This window comes from Haematobia irritans, chromosome 5 (assembly GCF_050003625.1).
Source record: "Haematobia irritans isolate KBUSLIRL chromosome 5, ASM5000362v1, whole genome shotgun sequence".
Taxonomy (NCBI): domain Eukaryota; kingdom Metazoa; phylum Arthropoda; class Insecta; order Diptera; family Muscidae; genus Haematobia; species Haematobia irritans.
In genome coordinates this window covers 173,622,876-173,641,040 of record NC_134401.1, presented here as the reverse complement: position 1 = coordinate 173,641,040, position 18,165 = coordinate 173,622,876, and the positions used below count along the sequence as shown (strand labels likewise).

At 33.6% G+C, this 18,165-nt stretch overlaps 1 protein-coding gene across 1 annotated transcript; it reads right to left on the bottom strand.

Annotated features, from left to right (window-relative positions):
* Positions 1-1,969: 1,969 nt before the first annotated feature.
* On the bottom strand, positions 1,970-17,857 carry LOC142237475 (uncharacterized). The gene is made up of 3 exons (XM_075308805.1): positions 17,292-17,857; positions 8,015-8,233; positions 1,970-2,871 (listed from the first exon to the last, which is right to left on the bottom strand). The coding sequence occupies exons 1-3, from the start codon at positions 17,338-17,340 to the stop codon at positions 2,492-2,494; spliced, it is 648 nt and encodes a 215-aa protein (XP_075164920.1). The 5' UTR covers positions 17,341-17,857; the 3' UTR covers positions 1,970-2,491.
* Between the last annotated feature and the right edge of the window lie 308 nt (positions 17,858-18,165).

The following is an 18,165-nucleotide window of genomic DNA, read 5'->3' as shown; positions in this document are numbered from 1 at the left end:
TTGCAGAAAGATTCACCTCAGAGTGCAAACATCAGCCATTAATTTTTATTATTAGCAAGTGTAATTTACCTATTGTATTGATAATAAATTCTATATTTACAAATGATACTTCTCGAATTTATGCATTAAATTAATGGAAATGTTTAAATTGATTTTTTTCTTGACATCATAAAACTTGTGACAATTAGTTTTGTTATGGGTGAAAGAATATATTAATATCAAACATATCTTAAGAAAATATGGCAGATTTAAATGTTTTTGGTGATTGGAATAGAAAACTAAAAAATTATGAAAGCTTATTCATTAGACCCAAAAATTCAGAATATAATTAACATCTCTTGGATTTAGACCTTGGAAACATGCTAGGTATGTTTACATTAACCTATAAAATCGAAGACTTTTCTTTATTATTTCAAATCCTTACATTTTTAAATCTCCAACTGCAATATACAACTGCTTCATGGCCTCGCCAGCGCCATCTCGTAACAATATACAACAGTTGGCAAACTAAAAAACTTTTAACGTGTTAGCTTTCGTTGACATGTTAACACACATAACAGCTTGCTTGCGGATTTAACACTCTTTTAAATATTATGTGGGTGAGAAAGCAACTTGAATTCATATGATTTACAAATGTGTCTTTTATAGTTGCATTAGAGTTGCTATTAACAATGTTAAATTTTGAATGAACCAGCACTAGATGGCACCTGTGAATCGTAAAAATACAAATGGCTCGTACAAGTTGAGGAGAGCTAATTTTCGCAGGTATAATTTGGTTTTTCTTGAATTATAAAGAAGAAATAAGAACGTGTGGAACATTTGCAAATTGAAGAACCATAGATCTGCGGGGTAAGTAATTTTTTGTTAACGGATGTTTTCCAAAGACTCCCTCACGAGATTTGACCACTACAGCCGTATTACCCTTATTTATTAAATAATCTTTTTAAATAGGACACAATTTTTGATACCTTCGGTGCGTTGTTCTTCAAATTCTGTACAAAGTATGTGTTTTGATACCTGTCGCATGAACAATATAATTGTAAGTCCCATACAAATAGATACCTACGGGAAACGGATCAACCCCATGACTGTCACAGGGCTAGGCCCTAGTGCGTATGGACCAGTCCCAACTCAGGTCAAAACGTATAGAAGGAACCGATCACTTTAACACGAGTTTGCCATTGACCAGATAAATTTACACTTTAGTACACGAATTGGACTCATTTCTGGGACAAATTCTTAGAAAACAGTTTCATTTCGAGCATCGTATTCGCACCAGAAAAGAAAACTAATTGCAACATATTCCAGTTAGTTTTCCTTTATGGTGCGAATATGATGCTCTAAATGAAACTGATTTCTAAGATTTTGTCCCAGGAAAGAGTCCAATAAGAGTTTATTCTGATAATTGTATTTCAGTATAAGTGTAGATCCAATAAGATTTTAATATCAGGAGAGTATAGAAATTAATAAATTATATGAAAATTTAAAAATTACGAAGAACTGGAGTACCGGTATAAGTCTTGTGATTGAACCGTCAGTGACAATTTGCACCAATTTCTCCTAGGGAGACACATTTCTTTGAAAATTTGAAATCAATACCAAAACAAAATATTTGGATACAAGTCAACTTTTCTTTTTTTATGATGGGCTTTGTTTAGGGTATTGTGTATTCTGCTAAGCTTGACTTTAGCTCTTTTATAGTTGTGTATGGCATAGTGTTAAAGGTATTTATCATTCTGTAGATAATATTATGAGGTTTTCTTTGAGAAAATAATCTCAAAATGAAACTGGATGCGTTTCAATACCTAATGGAGATAAATCCTACTCCAAATCTTCTGTATATCTTATAAAAATTCGGAAATTATTTTAATTTAAAATTTGTTTCCTAGTGTCTATGGAAAACATTGTTTTTCTTTGCGAAGCGAATCAAATCGTATAATTATTATGCCGTAATAAATCAAAGCTTAAATTTTTGTGTACATCTCCTTTATTAATGCTAATATGGAATACATACAGACAATACTAATCACAAATAAAATAGCAATAAAAAATACTTGAATAATGCTACATTGGAGTTGACTACCACTTGTCTCCGTAGATTAAGGCATATATATAATCCTCTCAGGCAGTAGCCCCTCTAATGGGGGTGTGTGTATTTCTGGTGTGGCAAAAAATTTGCCAGTTACTCTAACATCATCAGTCTTATCAAAATAATTTACGAGTTCTCATCTACGTAAAATAAATCTACATACAAACATAGATATTCTCGTATCTATGTGTATGCCATTTAGATATGAATAAAACCTCATTTTTATGCACTTATAAACTAATTAATCAATAAATGGCAACCCTCTTCTCCAAGACCGAGGAAATGCTCTAATATCACAGATTTGTATGAGACGAGAATCCAAACAATACTACCGACTTTAAAAGTCGGCCTAGTTAGATGTCTTTTTCATGGTTCTCTTTAATCAGATGATATATTATTCAGCTAACTGCCCAATTTCTGGAGTTCATTGATTGTGTAGACATTCAATGTGGGTGTATTCGGTGACTGATTATCCTTGGGGGTCTGGTCATTGGGGAAGGGTATGACGAAAATGCTGGGTTTATTCGCATGTTGCAATTTCATTACACTATCATAGCTGGGAGGAGCAAATTCACTGTAGGATGGTGAAGGTGTGGGCGGTGGAATGGGTGTCTCGCTCGTAGTCGTTGTTCTGGTGCGTTGCGATGCATCTGCACAGCGTCGATCGGAACAGGCCATCAGTAAGAAGAAAGCAGCCAAGGCCAGGAATGTAGCCACATACCAAACAATCGTAATTATGTCCATGGCAGTTTGAGATAATTCGTTGGAGGAATCACGAATTGCTATATTTTTGTGGAAAAGAAAAAATTATCGTTAATCTTAATGACTGTTTGTTAATATAGAAATAAATAAAACCACACCACATATTTGAATTGGGGTGATCATTTATATTTTTAACTGAAGTTGTCATGGCATTATCACATTTAAGGGGGAGTTTATGGGTGTGTTTAAGGTTTTTTTTATGTCTAAGATAGATAGGAGAATTACTGGTGTTTTCATAACAGATAGAGATATGAAGGCAAGTGTATATTTACTTTATTCCAAAAAATGTCAATAATGCGACATATTCCATAATTGAAAACAAAATACAAGTAAATATGGCATATTGCGTTGTGAAAAAATAAAAAAAGAAGATTTTTGTTTCTGATCGCATATTATTTTGTATTAAATATTCTTCATAAAAATGGAAAAGAGTCGAATGTCTTGATTTTTATTAACAATCAAGCCCTTGCGAAAATACTCAGAGATGCCACCAGTAGTACTGAGAGCTGATAAGGCTGAACCTGGGATGGAACATACTATTGCACCCAAATGACTCTCAAGGAGGTTTGCTTGTACAACTAATCTTGTCAATAGTTGGGAAATGCTACAATGGTAAGCATGTATAGCTTGCATACAAAGATTATAGGTTCAATCCCTGCTTAAATAGTCCAAAACATCAAACATGTTTTTCAGCAGTGGATTAAACACTTTTCAGTGTTACTAAGATACTGAAAAGTGTTACAAAGTTTCTCTAAGTGGCTTCATCGCAATGTAAAATGTCTTTCGGACTCGGCTATAAAAAAGAGGTCCCCTGGCATTGAGCTAATCATTGAATCGGGCAGCACTCATAGCTAAGAGATAAGTTCACCACTTAATCTAAGAGAACCTAAACTAACAGGCTGTCACTATACCTAACCTAACATTGGAAGGTTTCCATAAGAATTTCCATTAGATAACTATTCGACACCGAGTAGGCATTTTTTATGAGGACTCATCCACCAAATCACGTCCGCAAAAGTTAAATTAATTTGTATTAGTTCTCAACGTCAAAACTGTGTTGGTTTCATTCGTTGGTAAGAAACTGCAGCATTGGTGCACGTTGCAGTACTTTTAGGATACAACTCCCATATAAATAAATTTGCGGAGCGTTTAGAAGGTACAATTTTCCGAAATCTACCTTTCATTAAAAAAATGACTTCAACTCTTTGTAGTCTTCTCTGCCAATCGATTCTTGATGTTTTTAAAATTAAAAATATCAAGATTCCCAAGCCATTTAAAAATTGGACTAATATGGGAGTAAGTGTGAAAATCAGGTAATACGATTTATTACTGTTAATGAAATAATCGTGAAGTATTTTTATATCAAACTACCACTTTAAATAAAATTTTTTAATTATATTAGAAATATTTCTATTTACCCTCTTCATGAAGTTTATAATAACTTGATTGTTTGTGTTTTTTTATAATACTCAAGAGAATTAGAAAACAATATTTTAAATAATTATAACACCCATAGTTCATGTAACCTATAAACATATAATTTTAGTTAAATTAAAAATTACAATTCCCGACGAATGACAATACACACACTTTATGGGAAATACTCCAGAAAAAATGTTTGCACCCAATTGAATTTCTTATCAAAATACGCAAGAAATTAAATTGCATTGGGGATTCACAAAAATCTTCCCCTATCTTATTAACAACTTCGTATTACGCACCTTGTTCAATGGAATATTAACCCAAAACTCAATTGCGAGTGTTCCCCTTAGAGCGCCCTAGTTTATCACTAAGAACTGATAACATAGACAGAATGGTCATTAACATGTTAACACATATTCATAATTTAATTGTCATTTTGCAAGAGATACCAATTTTTTCCGGTTATTTTATCTCTGTTCGATACGACAAAAAAAAATTCAATTCAAATTTATGACAATAAACTTTTATCAATCACAGGGGATGGCGAAACATAATTCATTCGTTGAAACCAGGAAAATATTTTACCTTGTAACACATTTTCTCAATTACCCAAATCTCTAATGATGCAATTTGAACTTTCTTTTCAAAGTTGAGTGAATCCAATGTGTGAGGTCATTAACATATTCATACTTTTGATTGTACTGATTATTCGGTAGGTGAGTAGGTGATACATATTGGTGAATATATATCTTTTGCGTGGTTTCTGGTTAAAGTCCGATACTATGATTGATTTTCACATTGAAACTCTCGGTTACCTCATTAAAATAATTGATTGTAAAACATATAATTTTACTAAATTGACGTACGTATTGATCGTCCAGATTTAATGGGAAAATGTTTATAATTTTAGAAAAAGTAACGGCGAGAAGAGGACATTCTCTAGCATGTTGATACTATTAAAAATTATGTAATTCATTCACTATACACTGATAGAAAACTCTACATTATATTAACGAAATTTTGTCACGAAACTATTCGTGAATGTAATGAAACTTTTCGGCATTGTAGAATTTTTGATTTAGTAACGAAAAAATGCATACTATTAATGCATAATAACAGGTTGGCTGATAAGTCCCCGGTCTAACAAAGAAAAACACATTTTTTTGTCAAAATTCCTTTTTTTATATTCAACATAGTTCCCTTCAAGAGCGATACAACGATTATAAGGACCTTCCAATTTTTTGATACCATTTTGGTAGTACCCCTTCGGTTTGGCCTCAGTTTCGGCGATCACCTCTTTATTGCGGCCAAATTTTTCCCTGCGAGCATCCTTTTGAGGTCTGAGAACAAAAAAAGTGGCTGGGGACCAGATCTGGAGAATACGGTAGATGGGGAAGCAATTCGAAGCCCAATTCATGAATTTTTGCCATCGTTCTCAATGACTTGTGGCACGGTGCGTTGTCTTGGTGGAACAACACTTTTTTCTTCTTCATATGGGGCCGTTTTACCGCGATTTCAACCTTCAAACGCTCCAATAACGCCATATAATAGTCACTGTTGATGGTTTTTCCATTCTCAAGATAATCGATAAAAATTATTCCATGCGCATCCCAAAAAACAGAGGCCATTACTTTGCCAGCGGATTTTTGAGTCTTTCCACGCTTCGGAGACGGTTCACCGGTCGCTGTCCACTCAGTCGACTGTCGATTGGGCTCAGGAGTGTAGTGATGGAGCCATGTTTCATCCATTCTCACATATCGACGGAAAAACTCGGGTGTATTACGAGTTACGAGAACAGCTGCAAACACCGCTCAGAATAATCAACACGTTGTTATTTTTGGTCAAATGTGAGCTCGCTCGGCATTTGGCACAGAGCTTCCGCATATCCAAATATTGATGAATGATATGACCAACACGTTCCTTTGATATCTTTAAGGCCTCTGCTATCTCGATCAACTTCATTTTTGGGTCATTCAAAATCATTTTGTAGATTTTTTGTTATGTTTTCGTCGGCGTCCACTGCGTTCACCGTCCTCCGTGCTCATTTCACCACGCTTGAATTTTGCATACCAATCAATTATTATTGATTTCCTTGGGACAGAGTCCGGAAACTTATTATCAAGCCAAATTATATTGCTTCCAAAGTATTTTTTCCCTTCAGAAAAGAGTATTTTATCAAAACACGAAGTTCCTTTTTTCCCATTTTTTTTTTCACAATAACAAAAGTTGCTTCACAAAAGACGGTCTATCTCAAAAACTAATTGACTTACAGACGTTAAATTTTGACACGAATCATTTGAAGGTTGGTACTATATAAAAATAGTATGCATTTAATACTAGCGACGTCATCTATGTGTCAGACCGGGGACTTATCAGCTAACCTGTTATATAACATATATTATTTTTCAGGCATTTAAAGTATACCGAAAAGTTAAGTACAAGTACACAGTGGTGCAATGCTTAGCATGTCCGCTTTGCATACACAAGGTCGTGGGTTCAATTCCTGCTTCGACCAAACACCAAAAAGTTTTTCAGCTTTATCCCACCTCAGTAATGCTGGTGACATTTCTGAGGCTTTCAAACCTTCTCTAAGTGGTTTCACTGCAATGTGGAACGCCGTTCGGACTCGGCTATAAAAAGTAGGTCCCTTGTCATTGAGCTTAACATGGAATCGGGCAGCACTCAGTGATAAGAGAAAAGTTCACAAATGTGGTATCACAATGGACTGTATAGTCTAAGTGAGCCTGATACATCGGGCTGCCACCTAACCTAAACTAAGTACAAACAATTGCAAATATTTCATCCAGATCGAACACGTAGTACCGCATGTGGAATTGGAAGTAACCACGAATCTTATAAAATTGAAAGTGCAGCGAATTAAAAATCGTTTAGATACTGTGTTGGGTAACACTTCTCTTTCGTTGACTACTTTCCAAAATTGATACGAATTGCAATAGGCCCCCCAATATGGTTCAAGAGAATAATGTTACATTTTCACGCGGAACAGGGAAGTATTGGTTTCTCGGCAAACGTCAAATACTTGTTGAAATCAGATACACAATTTCCGAAAAAATACCATGGTTGCGACAACGCGATCATATTACTTCTCTGCGTGTATCCTGCTGCGATAAAGTGGACTTCGCCCGAAAAGGTTTTCTGTAATCCCCATTGGTCTAACTGTAAGAGGGTCAGATAATATTGTAAGAAAAAAGGACCCCCTTGGCGAAGAACAGAGTACTTCTTCAACATAAAAAGGCACCGGCTCAAACTTTCCTCCTCTCCACGTTTGTTCGAATTGCACTTCATATTACTGCCCCATGCATTGTGTTCTTCTGGTTTAGCCTCGTGGGACTTATTACACTATCCAAATTTAAGAATAAAATATTCACTGGGCCTCTAAGTATTTTTTTCCAAATCATTTAAGTTTACGATATTTTGTCTATCCTATACATTTTATTGTGGCAAAGGTCATTGTATTTGAAAGGAACAATGAACCTGCCAATTCAACTCTTTTATCGCCCCCAAATATAGTAACGCAAATCGATTGAATTTATAAATGTCACCGTAATAAAAATCCATTTCCCTTGCTTATCGGTCACAAAATCGATATGGGTCATTATACATTCGGTTAACACTAAACTCCTCTAGACCCAGATTTTCATTTTAAGAGAAATAACAAAATGCCATAATTCAGTTAAGAAAACAAAATAAAAAGTATTAATTATCCAAAAATTTACTTACAATTCTGCACAAGAATTAATGTGGAATCGCTGCTATTGTTATTGCTATCTTCCAAAACTGAGCTCGAGTCCGTTTGATTCGTCTCGATTGGATACTGGTGATTGTTGTTATTATTATTGGGCGGAGGATCGCGATATAGTTGATCGAAATTTCGTTGATGATGACCGATTATAAAATGGTACGACTGGCCATGTGTGCCATGCCACAAAACGCTTACAACTGAAATTAAAAACAAAACCAAAACATTATATGGTTAAAATATATTATTTAAAAAAAACAAAACAGCGAACAACAAAAATAACAACAACTCAGAAATATGATAACACCGACATTCTCACCCAACAGGGAACTAGGGTATTGGACACCTATAACAAAGCGATTTACAGGTGATACCAGATATCTGGCAAAAAAAATCGATATCTTATCTCAATGATGCCTTTCATACGCACACAGCTCCGATTTATGTGCAAATATTGGGGATGGCCTACACAACTTTAACGTTGAGTAATGAGAATATGCCTGTTTGAGCACTTGGTGACATTGTGTCCTGGTATTGGTGTTTAATTTACATGTTTTACTCGCACTTCTAGAGATCTTTTCTTTGTTACTGCCGTAATCTGAAGTGTATAACAAACATAGTGTTGGAGGGAAAATTTTATTATTTACAAATGTAAGGAACAAGCCCTCTGCTAGTACAGTATTATAAAGAAGGAGGAACTACGTTTGTGATATACGAGGGCGGTTCGGAAACTTCTTAGCCTATCAATGAAGGAGAATAGTTAGTTTTTCAAAAATATTTTTATTTTTCAATATCATATCCTGAAACTTCCATGTCTCATCAATAGTTATGAAACGACGCTTAAAATCCATTTTATTTCGCTTAAAACGATCCAAACAAGCTTGAGAAATGTTCATTCTTATGCGTTTTTGATCGACTGTTGACAAATGCGGCACCCATCTTGCAGAAAGCTTTTTCATTTTTTCATCTGTAGTTCTTCATGCAAAATTAAATGGACTCGATCATTTGAGATGCCCATGATATTAGCAATTCGACGCACTTTTATTCGACGATCATTTAATACCATATCATGCACTTTGGCTACAATTTCTGTTGTTGCTGCTGTTTTTGGACGTCCACTACGTTTAAATTCAGCAACCCAATTTTTTACTGTTGCATATGAAGGAGTATTTTCACCTAACACATTCACCATATCATTATGAATTTCTTGTCCCGATAAACCTTTTTTATGGAAATATTTAAATTGTAAAAAAATTGCGGATGCGTCTTTTTTGAACACCTGTTTCTATATGAAGGAGTTGCCAGATCGAAACAAAATTTAACATGTGTTCATAACAAAACACTTAACTTTTTTCTGTTTATACCGCGCTATTTGTGCTAGACTAAGAAGTTTCCGAACTGCCTTCGTACAACATCTGAAAACAATTATATTAATTGGGTAAATATACAAAATTTCTTCATCTTCATCTTAATTCCTTTTTCATATATATTTACATAGGATTTGTGCTCTATTTGATTTTCTGCGAAATACATAATGCCAGGAAAGAAACGAGATAAACTCTGAGTGAGCTTGATAAATTATCTCCATATCACATAAAAATCTTATGAGCAAGAGTTTATATTTATACCCTGACCACAATGTTGTCAGAATATAATCAATTTTCTATACGTGAATATGAAATATTAGTGCAAGACTCAACAGTACAAGACATACTAAAAGAGAGATAGCTGAAGCTAGTTTAGGTTATGCTAGATATAGGGCTAGGTCGATATTTCAGGCTCACTTAGACTATTCAGCCCATTGTGATACCACTATGTTTAGCTTCGTGACAAAGGACCTCCTTTTTGATAACCGAGTCCGAACCGTGAAACCACTTTGATAAGCTTGGAAACACTCAGAAATGTCACCAGCATTACTGAGGGGGACAATCAATCGCTGAAACATTTTTTTGGTGCCTGGTCGAAACTAGAATTCAACCCGTGACCCTTTGTATACAAGGAGGGCATGCTAACCACAGCACCACGGTGCCTGAAGCTAGAGCTATACCTTTGTTGTTGTTCCCCACGAAATTTGGTCAAGAGGGGCTTTTTAGACAAGACTTAATTTTCGCTTCACATTAAGTTCTTTCGAGGCGATATATATAAATAAAAAAACCTTTTTTACGCAGTTTTCGCAATACATTTCAAACATTTGTATATAGAGCGAAAATTATTCTTCCTTTTAAAAATTAAATAGCACATATCTCGATCGGCCTACAATAATCCCAGATTTTGGGTTTCAAAAAATCGGTTTAAAATTTTGAATTGTAAAACTATTTTTTCATTCTGAACTTTGAAATATGAAACACATTGCGGCTCCGACATCATTCCTATCTATCAGACACCTTTACTATCACTAAGAAAGAACGAGCGGTGCGCACTGTGTTTATTTTCCATTCATTCATTGGTCAAAATGAAGATACCTTGACTTATATTTGGGAGGATTACTGGTATTAGAATTAATTACGACGAACAAAATATTTTTATTCTAAGAATGCGCATTCAACTTCATATGGAAATATATACATGTTACTGTGTATTGATTTGTTTTTATTTAGCTTCAGTTTTGTCTTGGAAACAAGCATGAGGGGGTTTCTAGAAAAAAAAACAAACATGGTAATGACGAAATAATGAAATTTATTAATATTTAGTTAAACAAATAGAAAACAACTTGACCACCTCAACTGCACCAAGGAAACATCACTCACTTGGATTTTATATAAAACAAATGTGAATCACAAACGGGTTAAGATCATGCCAATATTTAGAAAAATATGTGACGTTATTGTTGTTTATAGTTACAAATAAATACATGTAGAAATTCTACATGGGAAAGAATTCATGAAGAAATATTTTAAAAATAATTCCCTTTATGAAAAACTAATGGACATAGCTATGCTATATACTATATGAAGGAAGCGGGAACTTTTCTCACATAAACTGATTCTATTTGTATCTTAAGAATTTCCGTGTGTAAGAAAAAACACTTATTGAAGAAGTTTTGAAGGGTAAAAACTCAAATCATCGACTTTAAGCAGATTAAATTAAATTGTGTTTTCTCGAAAAACCAAATTTAATTTTACTCTCATCAAAACGAATTTCGTTGGTATAAAATTTACATTTCGCCTAAAGCAATGTACGACGTAATTTTGAATTACGAATAAACACAGGTTGACTTATTCCAACAATTATCTAAGACTCTGTATTTAACATGAAACCAGTTTTCGAAGACTTTTATCCCAGAACTTTGACACCAGTATGAATCAGTATATATTGAATAATATTTTGTAATAAATACAATAATATCATTAGAAGTTCCAATTGTTATTTTATTCAATAATAGTGCGGAAAATACTTAAATGAATTGCTATTATAAGGTGTTCATATAAACGTTGTAATAATTGCAAGTCCAGTGAATAATGTTATTTTTTAAAAATTATTTGTTTCATTTGTTTTGTTTTTTTATATCAAGGGACATTCATATTCATTCGAGTAAGACTTAGAAAGTTGGTTACTTTTTTTTCAATATAATGATTAGCGGAAATCATAATGAATTACCGCAATTATCAAAATTGTATGACATAAGGTTAGGTTAGGTGTTGTTGCAACCCGTTTTAACACTCTTCATTTATTTCTCTTATAAAGGAGTTCTGTCCTAATCTATCTTTACCTCATTGATAAATGACCTCCTTTTTATAGTCGAATCCGAACGGTGAAACAACTTAGAGAAACTTTGAAATACTTAGAAATGTCTTTAGCATTACTGAGAGGACATTTCCACTTTTTGGCGTTTGGTCGAAACTAGGATTGAACCCATGACCCTTGTTTGCAAGGCGGTGATGTTATAAACATAACCAGTTTCAACTCAACCAGCAAAAATATTTCAAGAATCATATAAATTCTAATTAGAATAAATTAATTATAAAAAAAAAAACAAGTAAGTAAAGTCTAAAGTCGGGCGGGGCCGACTATATTATACCCTTCACCCCTATGTAGGCCAAAATTTGTGTTACCATCTCAACTACTTCACATTTGCTGGAAGCTATATAAAGGAAACAATTTTTTTACTTCTACAAAATCTCTAGACTTAAAATTTAAATCGGCTAACGCTATCCAGTTAATTTGAGGAAACTTCCATTGAAAATGGGTCTAAAATGTGTTACAGTCTACCATAACATATTTCCCCAACTCTGGTGTACGTATATATGGGAGCTATATATAATCTGAGCCGTACTCCTTGTGCGAAATTTGAAGCAAATCACGGCAAAACTCTGGCTTTTGTGGCCATATAAGTTCAAATCGGACGAAAGATATATATGGGAGCTATATCTAAATTTGAACCGATTTCAATCAAATTTACCAAGCAATGGCAGAATGTCAATTCTACCCTCTGTGCAAAATTTCACTAAGATCGGTAGTAAACTTTGGCCTCTGTGGTCATATGAATCTAAATCGGACGAAAGATATATATGGGAGCTATATCTAAATCTGAATCGATTTTGACCATATTTGGCACATACAATAGTATCGTTAAAAGTACGGCTTGTGCAAAATTTGAAGTAAGTCAGGCAAAACTCTGGCTTTTGAGACCATATAAGTCCAAATCGGGCGAAAGATATATATGTGAGCTATATCTAAGTCTGAACCGATTTTAACAACACACACTTTACAATACTATTAAACGTACCCCTTGTGCAAAATTTGAAGCAAATCACGGCCAAACTCTGGCATTTGTGGCCATATAAGTTCAAATCGGATGAAAGATATATATGGGAGCTATATCTAAATTTGAACCGATTTCAATCAAATTTACCAAGCATTGGTAGAGTGTCAATTCTACCCTCTGTGCAAAATTTCACGAAGATCGGTAGAAAACTTTGGCCTCTGTGGTCATATGAGTCTAAATCGGACGAAAGATATATATGGGAGCTATATCTAAATCTGAACCGATTTGGCTGATATTTTGCAAGATTTTCGAGATTCATAAAATATTTGGATGTACGGTATTTCAAGAAAATCGGTTGATAAACATGCTAACTATGACCAAATCGGGGATAAATATATATGGCAGCTATATCTAAATCTGAACCGATTTTTTCCAAAAGCAATAGTGATTGTCTCTGCCCCAAGAAACGACCCTATGCCAAATTTGAAGACGATCGGACTTCAATTGCGAACTGTACTTTGTGCACAAAATTACATATACAGACAGACGGACGGACAGACAGACGGACATCGCTAAATCGACTCAGAATTTAATTCTAAGCCGATCGGTATACAAAAGATGGGTCTATGACCACTATTTCTTGGCGTTACATACAAATGCACAAACTTATTATACCCTGTACCACAGTAGTGGTGAAGGGTGTAAATACACAAAAAACATTTTTAATTTAATTTTTAAATGAACTTCACCCAGTATACGGCTCTCAAGTAGACATTTTTTTATTTATTTAAGCGAATACATATATGATGCTTAAAGAAGACAAATTGCAACTCGTATTATGTCATACAGACATCAGAAGTTGATTTGACAGGATATATCAGTGAGTGGCAACCATCCGATGTTCGACCAGCATCTCAGATATATATTATTTTTTTTAATTTTTAAATAATTTAGTAGTTTACAATATTTAATTTTTTTGGCAGCTTTCTAAAATACTGAATTGAATATACAGAATATTATCGAAAATGTTATAAACTAAATGAAAAATAAATTTACGTATACAAAAGTCAAAAATCGACTTTTTGTAAAAAAAAATTGAAAGTCAAAATGGGCATTTTAGATATTGATCAAAATCCACTAATTTTTAAATAATTTTTACATATATTTGAATTGAAAGGGGAATATCGAAAAGTGAAAATTCAAAACTTTTCAATAATCGTGAAAGTTGATAGTCGTTTTTTTCAAATTGCCGCAGGGTCGAAAAATCGACTTTTCTAAATTTTAAAAAAGTCAGAATGCCGACATTTGAAAAATCGGTATTTCGAAGGTGAACTTTTTCAAATATTAAAAAAGTCGAATGTTCGATTTTCATTACAAGATATTAAAAAAAATATTTATTCACATGATCAAGGAAGAAAATTTAATTTCCTTTATTTGAATACCTGGAATAGCTTTCCGTTATATGCTGAAAATTAAAAAAATAAATAAATAAATTATCTTCGATACCATGTAATTGTAAGCAGAGATCATTTACATGATTATCGTGGACGATAAATATTTCTTTATCTATTTTATTTATCTAAATATTTTTGCCTGGTAAATGAGCTACTGCCATCTTCTTCCCTTTATTTTTAAAATCAACATTCTCTAATTGACCTTATTTGCATTTCAGTTCAATCGACTATCACTGCGCCTGCTGCAGTGACATAGCATAGATTACAATTAGCCTCTTCTCATTTCCATCGATTTGATTTCACAAACAATTTATGTAAATTATGAAATCGAACTTGAATTAATCTGTAATAATGGAATCATATTTTTAAGTTGGCCACTAAAACAGGTGCTAAACTTGTTGTTTTAATAAATAATTAAACTTTTCTATGTTAATGTGGGAAGTATTTTTACAATAGATATCGTCTGTCTTAGTGCGAAATAATTTTTTTATTTTATGATTTGTTTACAAACACAATATCAACAACTACTCGTGGTGGTCTAACAACTTTCAAACAAAAAAAAAAAGCGCTAAATAATGCGGTAGTCAATATTCCTTTTTGTTTTTTGTAATCAAACAATCTATCAAACGCCTGCTTTAGAAAATGTTAATAATTTAATAATACTTTAAAATCACATTTATGGTGCTCCAGCAATGGTCTTAATTGCTAGACTTTGTAGATACTGCGATAATTAATTGTTCACTAAGAGCATTAACCCATTGTGAGGAAATTTGTAGGTGTTTAAATGTAGACAATGTAGTGATTTCCTTGATTTCATTTCATGCGAAGCTAACATCTTAGCTATTGATTCAGTGTGGTTTCATAGTGATTTAGTTCATAAAAATTAATTTTGCTTTATATATACAGAAAAAAATATAAAAAAAATAATTAATTGAACCAAGTAATTTTTAATTGAAATTATAGCAAATGCGGAGAAAATAATACAAAATAAAAATTAACTTTTTCAATTAAAAATTATTTAATTCTGATAAAATTGAAGTAACCCAAAGTAATTGAAATAAATAGTTGGCAAATTCAATTAGGTTTAATTGAAAGTATGTTAATATTTTTCTCTGTGATCGTCATGTTTTTGACCAAGCCCTAACAGATATCAGTTTTTGCCTTGACTGGTTGGTTGTTTGCCCGTTCATCCATCTATATGATGTTCGTAAGATAGAGATCGCTAGAGATCTACCGCTTTTCTGAAACGTTTGACTTCAAAAATTCGCAATTTTTCTAGAATGGATATTGCAGTTTTTTTTTAATAATTTGTACCATTTTATTAATTCTTACTCAGTTTTTAAATTATTTGAATCAAATAAAATAACCATTAAAAATATAAAAAGTCGAGTTATAAAAAATTGAATTAAAAGAACTTCCTGTGTAACTAAAATAAAGTACATATTCTGAAGAACATTTTTGTGCTTTAAAAGTTGTGCCTTTAGAAGAACTTCCAAATTTTTTGCTGGGTAATAAAAAATAAGCCTGGCTAAAATCTCACCAGCAAAGGATTGCCTATTAATTTTTTAACAATCTGGTTGTATGACAACCTTTCTTTCCGTTTAAATTATAAAAATGATAATTATCTCAATTTGCAATACTTTCTCAAAAGAACTTCCATGGAAGAGAAAAAGCATCGCAGGTTAAAATCTTCGCTGGGGTGAAATTTTTAATTTTATTTGCATTGTTTCTTATTTGCCTTCTAATCTTGTATGCGACATTTAATTGCTAAAACTTTTAAATAGAGAACTTTCTAAGACTTGTCCATAAGAACATCATCGGAAGTCAATAAAAGGGAATAGAGGATCCCTGGATGTGCTTAAAAATAAATCTGTAGAACAATTTTTCTGTTCCACCGAATCATGCTCGACGTCGGCTTCGGCCAAAGCCGATTGTTTTCCTAAAATTTGTAATTAAAGAAGTTTGGAGTGTTTTAGTACACAATTATCATATTTCATTGAACAAACGAATTCTTGATACACTTGCAACTAATTAACGCCTGCCTGATTTTCAAATAACAATGGAATTTTTGTCAACATCAAAATGCGATTTTGACAACCATAAGAATTTTGATCGATTGGTGGACTTTAATCAAAAATGGTACAAATCAAATAGACGTTTTTGAATAGCATCAAAAACTGGAATTTAAAGATTAACAACAATTGTTTTTTTCTAATCAGAAGTCGAAAATATTTTATTCTCCCATAACAGATGCATTTAAGCTGTAGTTTTTGAAAGCATCCAACGACGAAAAATAATAAGACTTTGCCCTCTCATTAAATACGTCGTCTTATTTCTAAAATAAACAATAAACTCCGTCGTGTCAAACGTGCTGCATTCTCAATTCTGCTCGACTTTTACGCCGTATGAGATTTTTACGACTGACCCTGTGGTGGGGGGGTTCACGATTTATCTAATTCAGCAATGTCTTCCTGGAACAACATCTATAACAATCACTTAGGGTAAAGTGCTCAATTGCATTGAATACTCATCGAGGCAATTCAAAGATAAAACCACCTCAAACAATGATCTAGCCATGCGCCAATAGTCACACCACACCAATGTTGCCTAAGGTCTATCGATCTATTGTCAACCTGAACCCAGAAGAAAAAAAAAAAAACAAAACAACAACATAGTCATCATAACGTTGGTCGTGATCCACTGTTGTGAAATTCTTAATGGATAGGAAGTATCTCCCTCCACCCTCCCCATTCGTATCTCTTCCAAACATTGTGAATATACAGAGCAAATATTAATTTGTCTCACTTGTTGTTTTAATTTGTTAACAATTTTACGATAAAATAAATGTGTGCGGTGGTAGGGTTCTTCGTGTTGCTGTTGTTGTGATTTTGTTTGTTGTTTTTGTTTTCCAATTTAATGAATTGGTTTGTTGGTTCATGGTCAACACAGTTACTGTAAACCTTTCGGAAAGTCTACGATCTAGAATGTAAACTGACAGGCAGCCTAGTAGAACCAGTAGTAGATTGGTACTATCGACTTCAACAATCACACAGTGCGTCGATTGTCGTCGCTAAGACACACGAATTCTGCAATTCTTACCTAAAATGATCAATGGCCAGCAGTGGCTGCGAAACATGGTCGACGTCATAATTTGCCTCTTTGTCGATGGTGATGCTGACTGACTGTTTGATGAATGAAGAATTTTGTTTGATGACTTCCGCTGAGTTTCTTCAACTTTTGAAAACTCACTCTAACAAAAGCACACAAAAAAAAATTAAGAAGTAATTGTCGTCTAGTTCCGGTTAAACCAAACAACACTTAATGGCCCACGGTTTGAAATGACCACACAATATTTTTTTTTTAATATTTCTTTGCACTTCAATATCACCACAAGAGTCGTTTAGGTTTAAAATAAATTTAGATGTCAGTTCTTTTTACTAAACAAAAAAATACGATTTTTTTCTTTACAATATCCGTGGCCGATGCACTCGTCTCGAAAATTTGTTTATCGTTTATGTATTGGTTTTTGACGTTGTGTCTCTAATATGCAATTTTACGTTCTGCATTTATTGCAAATACCGGACCAAAATGCAAAACATTATGCGCTTACCGCCGGTACTTTCGACTGTCAACTGTCAAGTTCAAGATTGTTTATGTTACTGAACATTCAAAGGGGAGACACACTACTGATCGAGCCAACTCAGCAGAGAGGCTGTTGCTGCCAACGTTGCGTTGATGGTGACGACAACGCCGTTCATGTACCCCCACAAAAACGAGAATTTTGTTTTCTTGGGGGTTGACACAGCAACAAATTCATCAGCAGCGGCAGCAGCAAAAGTGGTTCGACTTGGCGTTTGTTTACTTTTCCCTACAGAGTAGCTGACTGAACATCGCCTCACTCACTTTCAATGTGGGACAAAGAGATAGCAAAACAGAAAAACGAAACAAACTTTGATTAAGCGATAAGAACGAT